This window comes from Marmota monax, unplaced genomic scaffold (genome assembly GCF_021218885.2).
Source record: "Marmota monax isolate L192 unplaced genomic scaffold, Marmota_monax_Labrador192_F-V1.1 WCK01_AAM20220418_F8-fsc00099, whole genome shotgun sequence".
NCBI classification, from domain to species: Eukaryota; Metazoa; Chordata; class Mammalia; order Rodentia; family Sciuridae; genus Marmota; species Marmota monax.
Window position 1 is genome coordinate 3964125 of NW_026692126.1, and position 23327 is coordinate 3987451.

Sequence of the window (23327 nt, forward strand, 5' to 3'; positions counted from 1 at the left end):
CCTCCATTTTGTGCTTTCCTAACTCCTTGCTTTTTTTTGGTACCTGGAATTAAACCCAGGGATGCTTAACCACTAAGCCACATCCACAGCCCTTTTTTATATATTATTTAGAGACAATGTCTTGGTGAGTTGCTTAGGGCCTCACTAAATTGCTGAGGCTGTTCTTGAACTCTTGATCCTCCTGCCTCAGCCTCCAGAGCTGCTGGGGTATAGGCATGTGCCACTGCATTTGACACCTGTACTCAGTTTCGTTTCTTTCTTTTTTTTTAGTTTGTTCTTTTTAGATATACATGACAGTAGAGTATATTTTGACATATTATACATACATGGAGTATAAACTTATTCTAATTAGGATCCCATTCTTGTGGTTAAATGTGATATGAAGTTACATTGGTTGTATATTCATATATGAACATAGGAAAGTTATGTCTGATTCATTCCACTGTCTTTCCTATTCCCAACCCCCACCCTTCCCTTCATTCCCCTTTGTCTAATCCAGTGAACTTCTATTCTTCCCTCTCCACCTCATTGTGTGTTAGCATCCACATATCAGAACATTTGTGTACTCAGTTTCTTTCATCAGCATTTTAGTTTTTTTTATGCACAGATCTTCTCTTCCACAGTATTATTCCTAAGTATTTTATTGTTTTTGATGATATTATAAATGGAACTTTTTCATAATATTTTCAGATAGTTTATTGTTAGTGTATAGAAATGCAGCTGAATTTTGTATAGAGAGGAAACACCAAAGACAAAGTTTTTCTAATATCTTTCAAGGTTTTATTTTTCCTAGCATGGTAGGACATGTCTGTAATCTCAGCAACTTGGGAGGCTGAGGTAGGAGGATTGTGAATTGGAAGCTAGCCTGAGCAACTTAGTGAGACCCTGTCTGAAAATAAAAAATGAGGGCTGGGATGTATGTAACTCAGTGGTAAAGTGCCCTTAATTTTTTGTTCATTTTTTTTCCTAATTTCTTTAAAGTATCAGGTACAGTATAACACAGCCTTACTTTTATAGAGCCACATCCCTTTATTTTGCAAAAATACATACACACATACACATTTATATTTGTAGGAATAACATTTTAAAAAAATAAAAAAGGAAAATAATTTACCTACAATTCCATTTTCCTAATTTATATTTAGGTCTTTTCCACTCTATATCAACTTCAGTTTTCAGTCCTTCCACAGATGAGAGACCTTATTTTATATGAAGAATTATTTTTCAGTACTGGGGTTTGAACCCAGGGCCTCACACAGATTAAACAAATGCTCTACTCTCAAGCTATGTCCCACCACTTTTTACTTTATTTTATTTTGAGATAGGATCTCATTGAGTTGCTGAGGCTGACCTAAAGTTTGCCATCCTCCTGCCTCAGCCTCTAGTAGCTGGAATTAAAAGCTTGCACCACCAGGTCCTAGAAGAATATTTGATTTTGACAATGAGATTTAAAGGAAAATTACTCAAATTCTTATCCTTCTGTAATACAGATTTAAAATCATTTAAAATCAATCTTTTGTTTTCTGGAATTGTTCTGCCTAGTGATGTGTGTTAGTGATCATATGTGTATTTTGAATCTTCTTTGTATGCTTTGTATTAGTTCAGCCAAATTGGAGCTCCATGAAGCTTTCAATGATGATTCAGGAAGCCAATGCCATCAGCAACAAATTTAAAAAATATTATGTTTTTGGCAGGTAAGTAGTTAATTATTCTGATTACAAAGCAATTTTTTTTATTTGTTTTTTTCTTTTTTTTGGTACTGGGGATTGAACTCAGGGCACTCAACCACTTAGCCACATCCCCATCCCTAGTTTGTGTTTTATTTAGAGATGGGGTCTCACTGAGTTACTTAGCACCTTGCTTTTACTGAGGTTGGCTTTGAACTCACGATCCTCCTGCCTCAGCCTACAAGCCACTGGGATTACAGGTATGCGCCACTGTGACCTAGCTAAAGCAGTTCTTTATTAAACTAATTGATCTACATACAATCTTGTTTTTTAAATTTAGTTTCTCTAAAGTTTATTGTACAGTGTATGTCTAGGGAAGAGCTGGTATTATAATCCTTCATGACACTTTGAGACTCACTTGGGAGTAAAAGTGTTTTTAGCAATTAGTATAGTAGTATATTTATAAGCAGAATAATTTAAATATTTTAAGAATTTACTGATTTTCTTTTGAATTGAAAATTTGTTTACCAGCATTCCCCACCCCTCCCCCATGCTGGGGATCAAATACAGGGTCTTATAATACATATCAGAAGTGATTATTATTATGAGCTGTGGCTGTGGCTCAGTGGTAGCGTACTTGCCTGACATGTATGAGGCACTGAGTTCAATTCTCAGCACCAATATAAATAAATAAAATAAAGGTCTATCAACAACTAAAAAAAATTTTTAAAAAGTGATTAATATTACAATAAAAATGCTAAGGAATGATTTAGTCAATAGATTGAATTTTTATTTATTATTTATGTATTTTACTGGTACTGGTGATTGAACTCAGAGGCACTTAACCACTGAGCCACATCCCCAGCCCTATTTTATATTTTATTTAGAGACAGTCTCTCATTGAGTTGCTTAGTGCCTTGCTAAGTGGCTGTGGCCTCTCAAGCTGCTGGGATTATAGGGGTGCACCACCGTGTCTGGCTGAATATTTATTTTTAATTTTGCTACTAGGGATTGAACCCAGGAACCCTCTACCACTGATCTATATCCCCAGCCCTTTTTATTTTTTATTTTGAGACAGGGTCTTGGTAAGTTTCCCAGGCTCTCCAGGAACTTGCCATCCCCCTGCTTCAGCCTCCTGAGTCATTGGGATAATACCCCAATGTCTAATTGATGGACTGAATTTTTATGGGTTTTTCTATTCCAGAAACTTCATATGAATGGGTGTGTATGCTTTAGGATAGCATTTCAAAAATTTTTCTTTCAGACATGATGCATCAGATAAAGGTAGTTGTGAACCTTCTATTCGGGTTCGTAACCTACAACTTGGGATCTCAACTTTCTGGAGTCTGGAAAAGTTTGAATCTAAACTTGCAGCAATGAAAGAACTTTATGAGGTATGGAATATTGTTAAAATCTCTATAAACATTTCAAAACAAAAGTATAAAAGTAACATATTCTTGGTAAAGAATTTGAAAAATAAAACAAAAGGTAATCCATCAATTACCCAAACCAACCAACACTAACAATTTTGTACTTTATTTTTGCATGTAAGTGGCATTTTGTTGGTTTATTTTAGCATGGTTATAAGTGGTAGAGAATTTTAGTGCCGATTTATTGAGTTATAATTGTATATTTTTAAAATTTTGCATGTAAACTGGAGGAAGAGATTTGATAGACAACTTACATTGTTTGAAATTATTTTCCTATGCCTGATAATGTGCATTTTTACATATTTACATTTTTCTGTTGTCGCATTTGGGTGTTTCCACTTATTTTCTGTTTTTTGTTTTTAAAAAATATTTTTTTAGTTGTAGATGGACACAATACCTTTATTTCATCTATTCATTTGTATATGGTGCTGAGGATCCAACTTAGTGCCTCACATGTGCCAGGCAAGTTCTCTACCACTGAGCCACACCTACAGCGCTTGTGCTTTTAATAGTCACAACTAAGAATATTTCTACATCAATTCCTTGCCTTCTGTTTTTCAAAATGGTACCAAGATATTAATTTTTTATTACACTTTGATGTTCATTGACAAAAGTGCTTTCCAGAAATGTTGCCACTTACCAATTACCAGTTTGCTTCAATTTGTATTTTAATAACTAGTGAATCTAGCTGTGCATGTTGGCATACACCTGTAATCCCAGTGGCTCCAGCAGCTCGGGAGGCTGAGGAAGGAGGATCACGAGTTCAAAGCCAGCCTCAGCAGAAGCCAGGCACTAAGCAGCTCAGTGAGACCCTGTCTCAGTGATTGAGTGCCCCTGAATTCAATCCCTGATACCCTATTAAATAAATAAATACCCCCCAGAAAACCTGAAAAGATGACTCAGAAGAGAATGATAAACCAACCTTAATATGAAATCAGCTATAAAAACCATGAGTGAAATATTAGTAATATTAGGAAATCAAACTCAAAATGATATTTAATACTTACTCTAAGTAGAGTTTATTCTAGGAATGCAAGGTATACTCATAATAGAATATCAAAATAGACTGAAATATATCATACTGAAATGTGCTTCTCTTAAAATGATAGGTTTGTGTTTTTGAGTTTTTCTTTGTATTTATATGTATTAATAATTTCCAATTTTTCTACAGTTAATGTGATTTGCTTGTGTACTTAATACAACTAAAAAACCATTGAAAGCCTTTGAATGTTCTTGCTTTACATTAAACCCTAGTGATGAGTTACCCTCAGTATTATCTTACTTCCTATTTCAACCACTCATTGTAGTTCTTTACTTATTTTTCCACATACTTGTAATCTGTCTCAATTAAGAGCTACATAGTATTTTGGTAGAATTTAATTGGTATTCCTTTACTTAAATTAAAATGAAGATTATCATCATGATCAATATATTCAACCAAGAAGTCATTGCACCTTTTACTTTGTCAGATTATTTATTTATTTTTCTTTCAAGGATTTTATTGTTTTTGTTTTTAATATGTCTTCTTAATGCCAAGTTTATTATTTCTGAGATATTTAATTGGTTGCTTTTAGTACTACATCGCTTTCAAGATAACCTTGGCATCAGATGATTTGTTTTTAATTTTGTCAGGATTATTTTCTTTTTACTTTTATCAAATAACCTGTAATTTTGCTAATTTTATATTTTAAATGTAACAAAGTATGTAAGCTTTTTTTCCTTAGTTGCTAAACAATTTTTTCTTACAATTAATGGAAACTATATATTTTATTTTTCTTAGAGTAATTGTAGTAACAGGGGTGAAGATGTCTTTTGTGATCCTGAAGACGAATGGGAACCTGACATTACAGATGCACCAGTCTCTTCATTTTCTAGAAGGAGGTAAAGGCTTCTTGTTGTTGGTTTTCTCTGGACACACACACACACACATACACACATCATGTGTATATATATTTATACTTACCATATCTATAACGATATATGCTACATTTTGTAATTATACATAATTTTCTCATTTTTAAAAAACTCTTTACTGGGGCTGGGGTTGTGGCTCAGCGGTAGAGTGCTTGCTTAACATGTGCAAGACCCTGGGTTCGATCCTTGGCACCACATAAAAATAAATAAAATAAAGGTATCATGTCTAACCACAACAAAAAATAAATATTAAAAAAACCCTCTTTGTCTTTGGGATGAGATATTGCCTAGCATTTTTTTTTTTTTTTTGACCATGCTTATTTTAAACTCATTTATTATTTTTCTCAAAGACATACAGCTACTTTATAGCAAACTTTCCCTTTTCTGCTTTATTTGCTATCTGCTGACTGCTAAATTACAGTAAGAAATTGCTAAGACATCACAGGCATTATCCTAAATAAAATACAAAGCATATCCTTTACACAGAGGACATCCCTTCAGTGTAGAAAACATATCTGTACCCCCTACAAAGTAGGAAAATAAAAAAGGTCACAGGCTCCAATGAGAATCCTGTGTTCTAATCTATGCTTGGTATAGTCACACATCTTTAGGCATCAGTTTTCTCATCTATAAGACGGAGACAGCAATATATACCTACTCTACAGGGGTTTATCATGAAGATTCAGGTCACATGCTGCTTCTGTGACAACTATGATCTGTAACACAGATTGACAGTGTCCACATTGCAGAGTTGTTGTGGGGATTAGAGAAAATGTGTGTAAAGATCCTACTGCAGTAGGTAGGTGTTCAATAAACGTTAGCTTGAACTATTATTGAGTGCTTAATATGTATAAAATTATATCTTAGAAAACAGAAGATATGATCTCTGGTCCAATATAAGTAAACAGTGATTTCTACAGGTCTTTTTTTTAGTATTTATTTTTTTTTAGTTTTAGGTGGACACAATATCTTTATTTTATTTTTTATGTGGTGTTGAGGATCGAACCTCATGCCTGGTGCATGCCAGGCGGGCGCGCTACCACTTGAGCCACATCCCTAGCCCTCTACAGGTCTTAAAGACTCAAAATAGAATAGGTTCTGGCACTAAAGTGAGCAAAACAAGACCATAGGTAGAATTGGGTAGATAACACTTGGGCCTAGAATAATATAAACCTCCCCAAAATGTAAACCAGACCAACAAATTCTTTAGAGAGTGATTTATAAATTCCTTTGGACTTTAGGATTACAGGTATCTTACTATTTTCATCATAAACAAGTGTATACAGGTATGTATTTAGAATTGTGGATCACAATAGGAGCATTAATAATTGATGAGCACTAAACTTTGAGCCTATCAACTGTTGGCTGTTTATATCTTATTTCCTGCTGACTTTAGAGTTAATAATAGGAAACCAACAAAAGTTTAAAATGTTACTGAAAAATCAACACTTCTTAATATTTTCTAAGACTTTGAAATTAGGTGTTTTCTTTTGGCAGAGATATTTTTGAGAACTTCTGTAATTTTGAAAGTATCATATTTTTTTAAAAAATGAATTGCTCTTAGTCTGAGACCTTGTGTATGAAGTTTCAGCCTTGTAAGAATGTTTATGACAGAATTGCAAACTCTGAGAATGCCTGCAGGTAATGGAAACAGTGACAGATTCTTAATTATAGAACTGTTGCTCGGCAATGATATGCCACAGTTGTTCTGCAATAAAATAGACTGATTTGGCTGCCTATAAATTTTGATATGTACTGGTGACATTTAAAAGTAAATTTTCCCTTGAGGTTAAGTAAAAACTCTCTGAAAGGATCATGACAAGCATTTTCTTTATTTGGGGTTAAACCTTGTTCAACTATGATAGTGTTGCAAGAATAACAGTTTCCCCAGTTAAGACTTGCTATAATAATGTACCATTTCATTTCTCTTAAGTAGAAATGCTGTAATATTTGAGAATTGATATTTCTTCTTTCTCCTTTCAGTCATATTTTTGTGTTTTTCTTATAGGAATTCACAGGGAGGCAGAATTTATATTTAGGTTACTATGATAGAATGCTGTTGTTTAACAATCTTTTCAACAAATAGTATTTTTCTTTGAGTGATCAATAGTAGGAGAAAATTTTGTTAGGAAAATAACACAAAGGAGCCACACTTAGATCAAAGGATTCATATTTAGATGTAGGTCACTTTTCAAATTGTCCTAATGAGCTGGGCTTGGAGTTAGAGAATTGATACATGAATGACAGCATGGAAAGGAGACTGCTTTTTTTAGGAGCAGAAAGAGTAGGCTCTATTTTAGAGAAACAGTTAAGAGTAGCAGCTAGACAGCCAGAAAATCTCTGGAGAGATTTCTGTGTTTTTAAAGGCTGAGGGAAAAGACGGAGCTGTGGGGATAGAATCACTACGTGATTGTGTTCCATTGTGTTCCTGCCACACCTCACAGGTAGCACACCATATTGTAGATATTTGCCTAGATGTTTATTTACCTAGACCATTTCCCTATTTACAGTCCTTCCTTGAATAAATGCTTAGGATAAAATCCAACCTTCCTTAATTAGTATACAAGGTCAACTTCAGGATGGTCCCAGCCTCATCCCTTGCCTCTCTCTCACATCACAAACTGCAGTCCTTTTGGATCTCATTGGGTTTTTTACATGTAATTTATTGCACCTCTTCCCATATCCTGGTGCCTGTGTCTGAGACAATGTTCCCTGCTTCCCCAGCCTGCCCCCAGTTCTCTAGTTCTGCTCATCCTTCAGGGTCACTGCTCCAGGGAGGACCCTCCTACCCCTTGGGCCAGGCGAAGTTCTTCTCCAGGGCCTGCCACAGCACTCTAGGCCCTCATAACATCATCTCTTCATTGTACTTATTTGCCCAATTTCTCTTTTGCTTTGAACTTTAAGTTCGGTGAGGCCAGAAGCCATGTTTGCCATGTTTCACCATAATCCAGAGCCTATAAATTTATTCTCTTTAATTAACTATATGCCTAGAACAATGACTATAAATAGTAAAATCTTTGCTCAGTGATCCAAGTGAATTAGGCCCTTCATGGAAAACATACACATACATATTCATTTTCTTTTGATAATTCAAAAATAAACATTCTTAGAAATATTATTCCTTGTGATGTATAACTACTGATCTTATGGTTTGTCTTTTTTTTTTTTTTTTTTTTTTTTTTAGGAGCAGGAGTATGATGAAGAATAGAAGAATTTCTGATTGTTTACATGACATGCAAGTCCACCCAATTCAGAATTTACATTCTTCACATTCATCAGGTATTTTTTTCAAGTTTTCTGTACAGTGAGAAAAGCACCAATTCCAGGTTCTACCACTTGTTTTGTGTCCTTGTGCAAATTATTTTATTTCCTAGAACTTGTGTTTCCTCTGTAAAAATGAGGAGGGTGAGTTGGACAACGTCTTCCACTTCTAAAATTCTATACTCTGATTTATTTTAAAGCTTTTTAATAGAGTGGCAATTCAAATGTGAAAGTCATATATATCTTTATAAATGAATAAAAAGTTATTTCCTTTTTCTGTGATGTGGGGAATCAAACCCAGGCCTCATGCCTGCTAGGCAAATGCTCTACTGGTGAGCCACATCCCCAGCCCTCCCCCACACTAATTGACAAAAGTGTTTAGGGGCGTAGCTCAGTGGTAAAGCACTTGTCCAGCATGTATGAAGCCCTGGGTTTTCAGTCCCCAGCACTACCAAACAACGACAAACTCAAAATAAAAGTTATAGAAATTATTTCTCTGAATAATTATTTTGTGCCAATATTCCTTATAACATTAATTTATAAACAGAAGAGAGGATACACTATATAAATTTCTATGTGGAACTACCTATATAATTTAACTAATGATGACTATTTTCTGTTGATACAGGTTTACTGGAGAAATCAAACTCCATTTGTTCAAATTCAGCAGAATCATATCTCCCCGGAATTTGCAAAGAATTGATTGGTTCATCAGTAGATTTTCTTGGACAGAGTTATGATGAAGAAAAAACAATAGTAGATAGCCTGATAAATAACTTTCTTAAAATTTATAATGGACTGTTTGCCATTTCCAAAGCTCATGAAGAACAAGATGAAGAAAGTCAAGATAATTGTAAGCAATCCACTTTTACTTACATGATGATTATTTTCTGCACATTATACTTTGTTTTGAATGACTATTTGACACATCTGGCAGGCATCTTTTAAAGTGTTTTAATGGTGAGCATATGCTGGTTCTTTTATTTGGAGATTATTTCTAACAATAGTTTTTCTTTTTCTTTCAAAGTGTTCTCATCTGATCGAACACTCCAGTTACTTATTATCCAGATTGCTTGTGCTTTTGAGCAGCTTGTGGTTTTAATCAAACACTGGCTGAATGATTTTCTACCTTGTACTGATTTAGCAACACTTGAAGATGAATTAAGACAAGAAGTTAAAAAACTGGGAGGCTACTTACAGTTATTTTTACAGGTAAATTGATTCCTTAGTATTATTTGATGCATTCATTTATTCAGTATTTATTGATTCTCCACTACCTGCATCTTCCACAAATTAGATCTGTTTGTAATTGATTTGTTGAACCAGGACTTACATGGTTCTCTGTGTACTTAGTGATCTTAAGTGATTTACAGATATTAACTCATTTAATCCTCATAAGAACCTCCAAAGTGACTATTGCTATCACTGTTTTATAGGCAAAGAAATGGAGGCTTTGGGAAGATATGTAGCCCATCTGGTGTTACTTAACTGGCCAGATGTGAACACAAAGTTGTATTTGAACCCAGGCTGTCTTGGGTCCACAGTTCATACTCTGCCATTATTCTCTGCTGACCTTCAATAAAGGGTACTGGGGAGAGAAGCAGTCTTGCTATGGCTGTGGATTGAGTTTTAGCTGATGCTGAATTAGTCACAAGCCTGCTGACATAGAAGCAAGGAAAGTGATTTTGTTTCCTGCTTACCTTGTATCAGGTGAGATTAGGTTTGGCTATGAGGAAGAAGCAAGACAAAAGCTTATTTTTTCTCACATAAAATCTGGAGGTAGGCTTGGGTGCTTTGCTCCACTAAGTTTGCAGGAACCAGGCTCTTTCCAGCCATTTTGCTGTGCCTAAAACATGGCCCTTGATTTCATGGTCTACTGTGATGGAACTCTACCTTAGTTCAGTGCAGCAGGATGAAAGAAGTAACAAAGAAGAAAAGGCCAAGTATTCCTCCTTCTTCTTTTTTTTTTTTTTGTATTGGGGATTGAACACAGGGGCACTTTACCACTGAGCCACTCAGCCCTTTTTATTTTTTATGTTGAGACAGGGTCTCATTAAGTTGCTTAGGACCTCGCTGAGTTGCTAAGGCTGGCCTTGAACCTGTGAGCCTCCTGCTCCCAAATCAGTGGGATTATACCATTTCTGCCTTCTTTTGATGGAAGTTTCTGGAAATCACCATAGTATACTTATACTTCCTTCATCACCTGTCTACATCTAGCTGCAAGTATCATTAGGAAATTCATTTTTTATTCTATACCTCTTAACAAGCTAAAGATCAAGAGCTCGATCACTATGGAAGAAGTGAGCACTTGATATTTGATATTACCTAGTCATTGCCTTAATCAGTGATCTCCTCTATAAGAATTTCTTGAAGAGACAAAGGAAGATGTTGAGAAAATACCAAGAAGTTAGGTTTTATTTTAGAAAATGGATAATTAGACTTTATGACAAAAATCTCTAGACTATTTGGTTAAATCTTATGTTATAGTGCCCCACCAAGAGACTTTCTACCTCAGTTTTTTTGGTGGGTCATGTATTTCCTAAGTGGGTTATTTACTGACTGGGATTTGGAAATTGTATTTAATTGACTGATGTAACTAAGTAAAATTAATATCAGATGTTTATTTATTTTTTTTTCTTTAATTTTTATTGTTGGTTGTTCAAAACATTACATAGTTCTTGACACGTCATATTTCACACTTTGATTCAAGTGGGTTATGAACTCCCATTTTTACCCCGTATACAGATTGCAGCATCACATCGGTTACACATCCACTGTTTTACATATTGCTATACTAGTGTCTGTTGTATTCTGCTGCCTTTCCTATCCTTTACTATCCCCCATCCCCTCCCCTCCCATCTTCTCTCTCTACCCCATCTACTGTAATTCATTTCTCCCCCTTGTTTTTTTTTTTTTCCCCTTTCCCCTCACTTCCTCTTGTATGTAATTTTGTGTAACCATGAGGGTCTCCTTCCATTTCTATGCAATTTCCCTTCTCTTTCCTTTTCCCTCCCACCTCTCACCCCTGTTTAATGTTAATTCATCTTCTCATGCTCTTCCTCCCAACTCTGTTCTTAGTTACTCTCCTTATATCAAAGAAAACATTTGGCATTTGTTTTTTAGGGATTGGCTAGCTTCACTTAGCATAATCTGTTCTAATGCCATCCATTTCCCTGCAAATTCTATGATTTTGTCATTTTTTAATGCAGAGTAATACTCCATTGTGTATAACTGCCACATTTTTTTAATCCATTCGTCTATTGAAGGGCATCTAGGTTGGTTCCACAGTCTTGCTATTGTGGATTGTGCTGCTATGAACATCGATGTAGCAGTGTCCCTGTAGCATGTTCTTTTTAGGTCTTTAGGGAATAGACCGAGAAGGGGAATAGCTGGGTCAAATGGTGGTTCCATTCCCAGCTTTCCAAGAAATCTCCATACTGCTTTCCAAATTGGCTGCACCAATTTGCAGTCCCACCAGCAATGTACAAGTAAGTGTACCCTTTTCCCCACATCCTCGCCAGCACTTGTTGTTGTTTGACTTCATAATGGCTGCCAATCTTACTGGAGTGAGATGGTATCTTAGGGTGGTTTTGATTTGCATTTCTCTGACTACTAGAGATGGTGAGAATTTTTTCATGTACTTATTGATTGATTGTATGTCCTCCTCTGAGAAGTGTCTGTTCAGGTCCTTGGCCCATTTGTTGATTGGGTTATTTGTTTTCTTATTGTTTAACAGATGTTTATTTTTAACAGCCATTGTTCTCTCCAAGGAAGTCTGAGTCTTCCCAAGACTTAGGCGCCTGTCTTATTTGCTTCTCTGTTAACCCTGTACTTTACTCACATATATCATTTTTTTTTTTTTAATACTGGGGATTGAACTCAGGGGCACTCAACCACTGAGTCACATCCCCAGCCCTATTTTGTATTTTATTTAGAGATAGTGTAAGACTGGAAGATGCCGCACCACAACGACACAGATCACCAAAGAGGTTTCCGCTTTATTACAAAAGGCTGTGTGTTTATATAGGTCTAAGGAGAGGTCGCAGGGCTGAGGTAGATAACAGGTCGCCCGTTTATTGGCAAGCTCTTCCATATGTCAGTTCCGGAGCCCAAGAAGTTAATTCTAATTGGGGCTAAGGCTTCCCACCAGCAAGGTTTGAACATTGGCGCCAGCGGGAATGTTTCGCACCGGTGAAAGAAACAAAGAGGAGAAAGAGGCTCGTTAGACACCATGCTGGGGTTTTTCTCTGGGGTGCTGCTGCCGTTATATGTTTTCCCAACAGATAGGGTCTCATTGAGTTGCTCAGTGCCTTGCCATTGCTGAGGCTGGCTTTGAACTCGCAATTCTCTTGTCTCAGCCTCCTGAGCTGCTGGGATTACAGACGTGCGACACTGCACCCAGCATGTATATCTTTAATATGCTATTTACAAGCTGTGTTAAGCTCTGATAAGTTAGAGGGATTGTGGGCATCTTCTCAAAGCCTAATTGTTATGATAGATGCTCAATTATATACTTGTTATTGAATTAATTTTAAATTTACATTGGATGAAGAGTCACTTTGGACATAGGTAATGAGAAAATAGAACGATTGTAGGATTGCAAACAGATGTGGTGAAGTAGTAGATGAAGAAAAAACTCTGAGTGCAGAACCATGAAAATGCAAGATGTGAATGGCCAGAGAGCAAAACTAATGAGCCAAACAAAAGCTGAAGGTCTGGCTTAGACTTGGGCCTAAAGAAGGAATCTGGCTGCAGGATGGTGTGTGACAGACATAGGAGATCGAGGAATGCTTAGTTGGCTCTCAGATGCAATATAAGAATAGTAGGGGCAAAATACACACACAGACCAAAATCCCACTATTGATATTTGAATCCAGTGTTTGAACCCATGCTAGATTTGTTTATATCCTTGAGCAAACTGCTTAATTTTTTGAGTCTCCCATTTTCTCACCTAGAAAATAAAAATAGCAATGCCTTCCTGACAGGGTTGCTGTGATTATCAAATGAAATAAAATTATAAGAAAGTGCCTGTTGAAGAAGCTGGAAAGATCACTTTGAACCTAACATGGATTTCAACCTATTTTATAAGGAGCCAAGGATGGAGAGCCAGGTGGCTTAGAGAGGAAGTTAGGTTAAGCCCTTGAGAATCTTGTGTGAAGCTGGCAAAACTGGTGTTAGTGACTGCACTTTCTGGTGAAGTATAGTTTGAGACTTCTTACCTTGTAGCAATACAGTTAGCATCTTCCAGAAAGCAGTTCAAGAGAAGTACTCTAAGAGCCACAGCAGTGGGCAGGAAAGAGAAAGAATGGTTTGCAAGATGCTTCCCTATGCCTTTGGATATGTGCTAAGTGCACATGGGGGGCCCCCCCCCCCCCGCCTTTTTTTGAGATATAAAGGACATATTTGTTTGTTTATTTACTTAGCTTTTTAAAATTCTTAAAACATTATAGTTATACATAGTAGTTGGGTTCATTTTGACAAAATCATGCATACAACGAATTTTATTTTAATACCCGTCCCCACCCTTTTTCTCCCCTGTCTGTCCCCCTATTCTCCTTCCTCTGGTTTACTGATCATCTTTTCACTTCTTTATTTATTTTTGATTGGTACTTTCTACGTGTATATAAAGGTTAAATTCCCTTTGGTACCTTTGTATGTGCATATAGCATGATTTTATTGAATTCCATGCAAGTTTCCTCCCATTCCTGCCCTCCCTCATTTCCTTTCATTCTCTACCTTCTGCTGTACTTAGCTTCCTTATGTATTTATGATATCTGATCCCCCCACCACTGCCTTCTTTCCTTTATTTTTCTCTAGCTATGGGAATCCTTTTGTTTGAAGTTTTGGGTTTTTATCGTCTTCTCCCTCTCCTTTTCCTTCTCCCCTGAGAAACGAAAACACTATCTATTAGATGCTTATAAGGACAGGAAAAACTGAAAGGTAAAAAAGCCACCACTTTGTTCCTTTCTTTTGTCATTCACTTATCAGTTCTATCTTTTATCTACTTTTTTCACACTTGCCCTATGTCCCCTATTAGTGTGTAAGGTTTTGGAGAGGAGAGTCTTTCATTCATACTGTCACCTTCAGTAGCCATAGGGCTGCATGTTTCTGGTTCTATCACATGTTTTTGAAGAGTGGTCACTATGTCAAGAAATGCAGAGTTTATTGCCGCAGTCTGGCTGGGCACAAATAACCCAGCCACCACAAATCCTTGTAGATTCAAACAGCAACTCTATTCCCCAACTCTCACCGGCACTGCACATACCACACGGGAACACACTCCCTCCACCGGGCTCCGTCCAATCTCCCCAACCCCCGCAAGAACTCACGGGAACTCTAAAGTAGCGGGCGCCTGAGGCAGCAAGAGCTGCCTTATTGCCGGACAGTAAAGGTCAAATATACAATACAGTCAATCCAGCATCACAGCAATTATATATAGCTTAACTCAAATCATCTCAATGGTTCGCTGGCGTCACCTGACAACCATTCCCTCTGGCAAATGCCAGGCATCATTCTGACTGGGCTGTGGCTCTCAACAATTTATTTTCTTAAGATTGTTTATTTTTAATTTTTGTCACCATTTTATTATGTTGACGATTTAAGACAGCACATGCTAAGCATATACTCTACCACTGAGTCACACCCCTACCTCCTATCTAGTCTTTACCTTTTCTTTATAATCTTATGAGTCTGATACACTTATCTGTTTTTATCTCATAGGGATGCTGTTCAGATATTTCATCAATGGTAAAAGAGGCTCAAAATAAAGTGATCCAAATTGTACAACAAGCTGTTAAGTATGTGGGACAGTTAGCAGTTCTCAAAGGAAACAAGCTATATTTTCTGCAAAATGGTAACAATAAGTCTGCCAATATCCAGGTAATTTATCAATGTGAGTTTTGAAAGACTTGATCAGAGGGAACATTAGAGATTTTTTATTTTAGTTTCACAAACATAACAGGTGCATTTTATTTTTCAAAATAACTTGTACTTTTAATTGTTTGGCAATAAGATTTAAAATTGTTTCAGTCCGAATTGATTAAATATACTGGATGATTTTACAAACCTTACTTTGCCTTTTGAGTTCTCGGTTGGGTGATGGCTATATATCATGGAAGGTTTTCTCATCCAGTCAACACATGAAAAACTCTGTAATTCTAGAAGATTTATATTTGCTTGCTTTAAATACTTGTGCAAAAGAAAACAATGTTATATTAGAATGTTACTGTGCTCCAGAAAAATAGTGTCCTGCCTAGAATGATAAACATTCTTTACATATTATATTGTAAGGGTCCGGCGAAGCGTCGGTGAAAGAGACCACCAGTGACCACTCATGCAATTGGCAGAAGGGGATTTATTGAGATTCCAGCATGCTGGGGCTCCGTGCTCACTCAAGAAGGGAGAACAGCCCAGAGCCCAGAGCAGGGGTTGTGCAATGCTTAAGTACACTTTTTGGGGAGGGCGAGACTTTACATACATCACAGTCTCCTTTAACAAATCACCATACACCGCGGGAAAGTCAAACAACAATTCTTAGACTTGATTAGTACATACATTGGTGGGAACAGGTCAGGCGGGGGTGATAGGTCAGTTCTAAACGGGGTACACATTCAAACTGATTGGTCCAGGCCCTGTAAGGCCTACGTGCAAGACCACACAGAGCCCTTAAGTTATTAAACAACCAAGCAGTCAGGGGAAATATTTACTGGGCAGTTTGAGTATTGTCTTAACAGCTACAGGAATTTCAGGTTTTGCATGTAGCATAGGAACTTAACAATACCTAGTCCTTTATATTTTAATTCAGGCCTTGCAGCTTAGGAACTTTACAATGCCCGGTCTTTTACCCTTTAACTTCAATTTCTTTTACCCTTACAATATGTGGAATACGAAATAATAGTTCTGCCAATTTGATTTTCTAGTGGACTCTTAGTTCTTATTCTAGCTTTAGTTGAACTTAATAATAACTTAATTATCTTATATTTTTAAAAAATTATTTTAAAAATTGAATTTATCAGTTAATGCTTAAACACTTTTCCTAGGAGGAACTCATGGGTGCTATTTGTGATGGTGTAGGCTCAGGAATGAAGATTCTGTTAGATTCTGGACTGGAAAAAGCAAAAGAACTTAAGCATGACCTCTTAAGTCAGTGTGTACAAAATGAGGTAAGATGAGTAAAAGAATGTTCTATACCAGATAATTATAAAGTTGATTAAAAATAGTTTAATGCAGTGAATTTGATTTTTATAAATTCTTATATTTTAGTTTGTGTGGATTATTTTTTTATTGAAGAGCCTGATAATATCATTATGTCTTGATGATCTTTTCCCAAGTTATTCTTGAGTTGCTGCAGCCTCTTAATCTTTTGCTAGCTCTGTCACAGCTATTAGCAATGAGAGTTCAGTCTGAAGACAAACTCCCAAGCAGAGTGGAGTATGGTAGTGACACCTAGTGTTTATTCTCTGGTTGTCTTTTTCTTCCTTATTTAGTTCTATACTCTTCTACCTAAGAATGGAAGCTAGCATTTCTTTTTCTTTTTTTTTTTTTCCTTTCCACATTGTTTTATTGGTGCAGTATTATAGTTGTACATACTGATGGGATTTGTTGTTACATATTCATACATGCATACAATATAACAATATAATTTGGCCAGTATCCCTCCCTTGTTCTTTCCCCTTCCTTCCACAGCATCCTCCCCCGATCCCTTTTATGTACTGATCTCCCTTTGATTTTCATTAGATCCCTGCTCCCCCACCTTCCTTTTCCTTTTTCCTCTCAACTTTCCATGATACTTGACCTTCTGAGTTTGGCTTATTTTACTTAACATAATGGTTCTAGTTCCATCCATTTTCTTGCGAGTGACATAATTTCATTTTTCTTTATGGATGAATTATGTATTTATACCACACATTTTCTTTATCCATGCATCTGTTGATGGACACCTAGGCTGGTTCCATAGTTTGGCTATTGTGTATTTTGCTGTTATAAACATGAGTATACATTACTACTGTAGTATGATTACTTTAATTCTTAAGGGTAAATACTGAGGAGGGGTGTAGCTGGGTCATATGGTGGTTCCATGCCTAGTTTTTTTGAGGAACCTCCATCCTGATTTCCATAGTGATTCTACTAATTTATAATCCCACCAACAGTGTAAAAGTATTCTTTTTTTCTCCACATCCTCTCCAGCATTTATTATTGTTTGTATTCTTGATGTCTGACATTCTGACTAGTGTAAGGAAATCTCAGTGTAGTTTTGATTTGCATTTCCTCAATTGCTAATGATGTTGAATTTTTTTTCATATATTTCTTGACCATTTGTATTCCTTTTTTTGAGTCATTTCTTTTAATTCATTTTTCCATTCATTAATTAGGTTATTTGGGTTTTTTTGTGAAGTTTTTGAGATCTTTATACAGTGTAAATACTAATCCTCTGTTAGAAGAGTAGCTAGCAGAGATTTTCTTCCCATTTTGTAGGTTCCCACTTCATATTTTTAATTGTTTCCTTTTCTGTGAAGGGAAACAAACATTTTTTGATCCAATTATCTTGAACTAAATGTTTTTTTTTTAGGGGCATTCACATCAATGATTTTATATCAGAACATTAAACTGTTCTTCTACTTCCTGTTTAGCCTTGAATAACATATCTGTGCCTCAGTTGTTCTTTTTAAAGGTGGGGATGATCATATTTATTCCATAAAATTATTCTGAGGATTATATGAGAATAAGAAGCACTGTATTCAAGAATGCTAAATATAATGCCTTGCAAATCTTAAGTCACTCATCCTGCTTGCATGCATTCTTTTTCTCTATCTTCCTCTTGCACTTTGTGTATTTTGCATCACTGGAATTCTGTTTGTAGAATTTTTCCATCAATAAGTACAAAAGGATATAGAATAAGTTAATGAAAGTAAAGAGGAGATAATGTATGTGAATGTGCTTATTGGTAGGTATAGTTGTTATTTTGAGGAAATAAATAGAAAAGGGATCAGGCCCATCATATATATAATTTGTATTATCTGCATTTTCATGCAGAATTCTATCCAACTTCTCATTTTTTTCCTACCTTCTGCCAAAGTTATACTTTGTTGTTTGTGGTGAAAATTTGTTTTATATTCTTAAAATTTATAAAGAACCTCCAACAGAAAAAGTAGAATATTCAAAGAAATGGGCACAAACATATAAGGCACTAGAGTCACATTTTAAAGCTGCAGTCAGGAGGAAAAAAGAATTTGGATTGATTATTATTATTATTTTTTTAAACCACATGGAACAAAATCTGTGTTTGACCTAGGGAACAGTTCTATTGGTAAAGCCAATTAAACACTTAAACAGAATCCCTTGCAGAAATTAAGCTACACCTTAGGGGGCAGCATTGAGAAATGTAAAAGCAAAGGTTTAGAATTTGGGTTGGAGCCCCCATCCTGGATCTGAGTCTTTGGAGTTAAGACCCAGGATTGTTTTCCTTATTTGTAAAACAAGGGCAGTACCATATGAAGCATAAGGTCATAATTGAGAATCAAAGAAGAAAATATTTGGAAAGTTCTTAGAGAATATTTGCTTGATTTGTTAGTTACCTCACTTCCTTCCAAGGGAAGTTTTAGAAATTTTATTCTTATAAATATTTAGATAAAAGGCAAATTCTTCTAAAACAGACATCAGAGAGTGTCCATATTTAATACGGAAATCAATTTGTAATTTATTTTTCAAAAAAATTTCACTTTTATATGATTTAAGTACTCTCAAGCTATTTATTTACAATCTCAGAGATAGAATTTTAATCTTCTGGCTTCTAGACTAGAACTTCCCCCACTATCTGGTACCATACAATTCCAGTTTTTATATTTCTCTATAATTATTTATATAATAAAATATTTTAATATTCTCCACAGGTTACTAAACAGATGAAAGCTTGTGCCATGGAATTGATCAGCTCTCTTGAAAATATCTTTTCTGAATGGAAAATAGTAAGAAAAGCTTTAAATTATCTTCATTTCATTTTAATATACTTAATCATTTTTTTTTTGCTCCACTATAGATATTTTTATTTCCTTAGCCAAAGATAGCTTCTTTGTACGTTTAATTGAAACATGTAGTTCTCTTGGATACAATAATTTGCTAGTTTTAGAAATAGATTTCATAGATATTTATTAATATTAGTTTATCTGTTTCTTAACAGCTACTATCAGCTTTTGCTTGGATAGTCATTCATTACAGGCTAAAAATTGCTTAATAATCAATGTGCTCAAAGATTTAAAAATGCATGTGAAGTGGACAGATTATTTTATGCTCATGTCATAGTTAAAACAGAAAAATAGAAACTAACTATGTAATCAGTATATTAAAAAGGAGAACAATTTTTATGCCATTAAGTTTTTTATTTCAGTAAAACAAATGGGATATAAAGTCGAAAAGTTGAGCCTTTTTTTTTGATCTACCAGGGATTGAACCCAGAGTTTTCAACCACTAAGCCACATCCCCAGCCCTATTTTGTATTTTATTTAGACACAGGTGTCACTGAGTTGCTTAGCACCTTGCTTTTGATGAGGCTGGCTTTGAACTCATGATCCTCTTGCCTCAGCCTTCTGACTGTGGGGTAAAGTTGAATTCTTAAAACTTATTTAAGTTTGTCTTTTATGAATTCAATAACATCCAGTTTCACATGAATGGAACTAGCATTTTGTTCCATACATGCATAACTTGATGATGGGATTTTGCTTTAAAATTAATTGAAAAGTCTTATTTCTTTTGAAAAATAGTAATACTGTGGTTTGGTTTTGCTTATAGAAATGGAGTTAAGCATTGGTAAGAAAATTACATTGTCTTTCTTAAAAATAATATTCTGAAAATACCTCCATCTAGCCTGTTACATATTTTTAAAACTATTTATTTATACAGAAAATTTTCAAAACTCAAGTACAAGAAGATTCTGGATACCAGGATTATAAGAAGATGTCTAATTTTGTCCCAGAATTCTTGAAGTTAAAACATTGCTTAGATAAAACCATTCAAGTTATCATTTCTGCCTTGAGAGGTAAATACTCTAAGTAGAATTTGTAATCAGAATAATATATATATTTATATATAATATATATGTATATATTTTTTAATTAATTAATTAATTTTGGTACCAGGAATTGAACTCAGGGGCACTTGCCCGCTGAGCCATATCCCCAGCCCTATTTTGTATTTTATTTAAAGACAGGGTCTCAGTGAGTTGCTTAGCCCCTCGCCATTGCTGAGGCTGACTTTGAACTCGTGATCCTCCTGACTTAGCTTCCTGAGCTGCTGGGATTACAGGGGTGCACCACCGCGCGACTAGAGTAATAATATATTTTAAGGACTCTCAAATGTCTTGCCTTTTCTTTCTCAGCCTAGGTCACTAACTAAAGCCCACCTAGTGTGTTGCATTGATATTAGTGACCAGCACAGGAACGTCTGTAATCAAGTGGGGACCTAATATACATGTGGGCACTTCTGCCTACATAATTGCTTATGAAGCAGATGAGTACTTTAGTGGGAATCATAGTGAATACTTTGTAATTGTCTTGGTAAGAGTCACTTTGCCTTAAGGTGTATCTGGAGTCATCTAATACTAATAAACACTTGACAAAAGCTGAAAAGGGTAGTAACTTTTTCTTCTCCCTTTGCATAGGATGTCATAGTGATGTACATCTTCTCAAGAATTGTATTGAAACTATTTGCAACTTGGCCAGTGATGTTCACAATGACTTCAGGGACCTCTCCACTTCAGTTGATAGCTGTGAGAAGAAAATACAAGCTAATCACAGCGAACTAGAATCTCTAGCTAAGTCACTTCTGTTATATTTCGAATCTGAAAAAAGACCTGATTTGTTGAGACCCCAAGAATCTTGTAATCAAGATACTAGAGAAGAAGGATCCAAATCAAGCTGCAGTAGGAATAAAAGTGTACCAAAGCGTGTTTATGAACTGCAGGACAATATGCCCCCAGCAGTCAGCTCAGAAGGGTGCATGCCCAGTAGGATTCAGTGGGTGTGAATGCTAGTGCATAGGCACTTGGTGATCATCCATGAAAAAGAAACTTGGTAAGCAATTTTCCTTATGAAGGAGAATGTAAAAAGAAATCAGTGTATTTATTTCAAAGAAGTCCAGCCTGTCAATGGCCTTACACTGGGTGTAAACAAGATAAGTATTATGGAATGGTTTCAAAATGCTAGAATGTAAACTCAGAATTTTCTCAGCTGACAGTTTTAAACAAGTGTTTACTATATTGGAACATTTAGCCAGGAGAATGAAGTTAAGAATTTAGGACCAAGTGAATGGTTGTGTCTCTAGTGTTTCAATTGTCTTGAATTTTAAATGTTTAACACTGATATGCCATCTCTTGTTGGTTCGTTAGTCCGCTTGTAGATGGTTATTTTTTCATAAATGTTGGAAATGTGAATAATCGGTATACCTTTGGGCCTGTGCATTCTCTTCTCTGCAAATAGTTAGGATGAGGTTTATGGTGAAATTGCCAATACAACTTGGACGAGGCAGCTTATTTACATTTTTAAATCTAAAACTTTTCTGAAGGGTTGACTGGTTTCCCATTTTGAATAGTATACATGTTCAAGATATAATTTCTTGTTTCTTTACAAATTATAAATAACTACCTAAGAATAGTATAATTATATATTAATAATATGACTTACTGGCATAATAATTTACTATGTTATCTATGTTTCAAAATGGGGCTGTATTAGTGTAATTGAAAATTAATGAAATTTTTCAGAATCACACTTGGGAGATCAGAGGCTGGTTCTTTTCTTGACAGTGCTTGCTTTACTAAAGATGTAATAAAAGGGTTTGTATATGATTTGATGGAGATTAAAGATCCTAATTATAAGCTGGGTGTGGTGGCACAGGCCTGTAATCCCAGCCACTTGTGATCTTCCTGCCTCAGCCTCTCAAGTTCCAGGCCAGCCTCAGCAACTTAGCAAGACCATGTCTCAGAAAAATAAAATAAAAAGGTCTGGGGGTGTGGGTTAGTGAGCACCCCTGGGCTCAATCCCCAGCACTGTACACAAACACACACACACACACACACACACACACTCCTTATTATATTTCAAAGCTTTAAAAGTCATTTATATATGATCAAGTAATAAAGATAATATTCTACTTGTAGGATCTTACATGATGGAAATAGTCTGACATTTTTTACCTCAAAATATGTGTGATTTGAAAAGATGCTTGGTAACTCTGCTTGAATGACATTATCATTTTCCTGAGAATAATTTTTTCAGACAAAGATACCACCTGCACAAAGGGTGTAACTAGTTGAAACTCTTAGTTTCTTGAACAGATCTGATGATTTCCAATGTTGGAGAGATTGCAGATGGATTCTGGTCATGGTAGAACAGTATTAATGAAGCAAGTGTGGTCTTTTCAGGTGTTTTAAAATGGTTCAGTGTAGTAAATTTGTTTCATTTTCTTTTATTTTTGAGCTTATATTCTTTGTGAAGTTCTATGTTTTTGTCAGTGCTCTGGCAAGTAGCACTTTTACTATCAAGTTTGATGGAGTACAGATGTACATATAAGGATTTTTCCTGAAGCTTGTACTTCCTTTCAACACTTCCCAAAGTATCAGAATGGTAGTTTTCATCTTGTAGTTCGATATCAATCTTTAGTTTCTGCTTTCAAAACTCATGATTTCATGGCCAAAAACATTTTAGTGTCTTTGTAAAATATTGTATATATATATTTATGCTAAATAACTTGTTATACTATATTTGAGGGAATGTTGAAAACATGGGTTATTAAAATCATATGCTCTGAAAAGACATGTTATAAAGAGAATGCCTTTAATAACTCTTGTCAGCTTCATAATTGTCTCTTGGTCTAAGATTTTTTATTTTGTTTATTTTTTAAAAAGTTTACATTAACTCCTGATTCAAAAGTGCTATAATAGCTTTACATTGATTTGTAATACTAAAGATAGCTATTATCAAATGAATAGGAAGGAAGCACTAAATAAATATGACAGCTACTTAGTTTTTCCTTCCCTCCTTCCCTCCCTTCCTTTCTTGTAGTC

At 35.5% G+C, this 23327-nt stretch overlaps 1 protein-coding gene across 1 annotated transcript in view; it reads left to right on the top strand.

Moving 5' to 3' along the window:
• Kif14 (kinesin family member 14) overlaps nucleotides 1-22439 on the top strand; it is a 61584-nt gene extending 39145 nt beyond the window's left edge. The window contains exons 19-29 of the mRNA XM_046464594.2: nucleotides 1601-1694; nucleotides 2932-3061; nucleotides 4878-4978; nucleotides 8196-8290; nucleotides 8901-9125; nucleotides 9300-9484; nucleotides 14993-15151; nucleotides 16312-16434; nucleotides 19162-19236; nucleotides 20168-20303; nucleotides 20925-22439. Coding sequence (XP_046320550.1) covers nucleotides 1601-1694; nucleotides 2932-3061; nucleotides 4878-4978; nucleotides 8196-8290; nucleotides 8901-9125; nucleotides 9300-9484; nucleotides 14993-15151; nucleotides 16312-16434; nucleotides 19162-19236; nucleotides 20168-20303; nucleotides 20925-21289 — 1688 coding nt within the window. The 3' untranslated portion in view covers nucleotides 21290-22439. The remainder of the gene's footprint in view (nucleotides 1-1600; nucleotides 1695-2931; nucleotides 3062-4877; nucleotides 4979-8195; nucleotides 8291-8900; nucleotides 9126-9299; nucleotides 9485-14992; nucleotides 15152-16311; nucleotides 16435-19161; nucleotides 19237-20167; nucleotides 20304-20924) is intronic.
• Nucleotides 22440-23327: the final 888 nt, after the last annotated feature.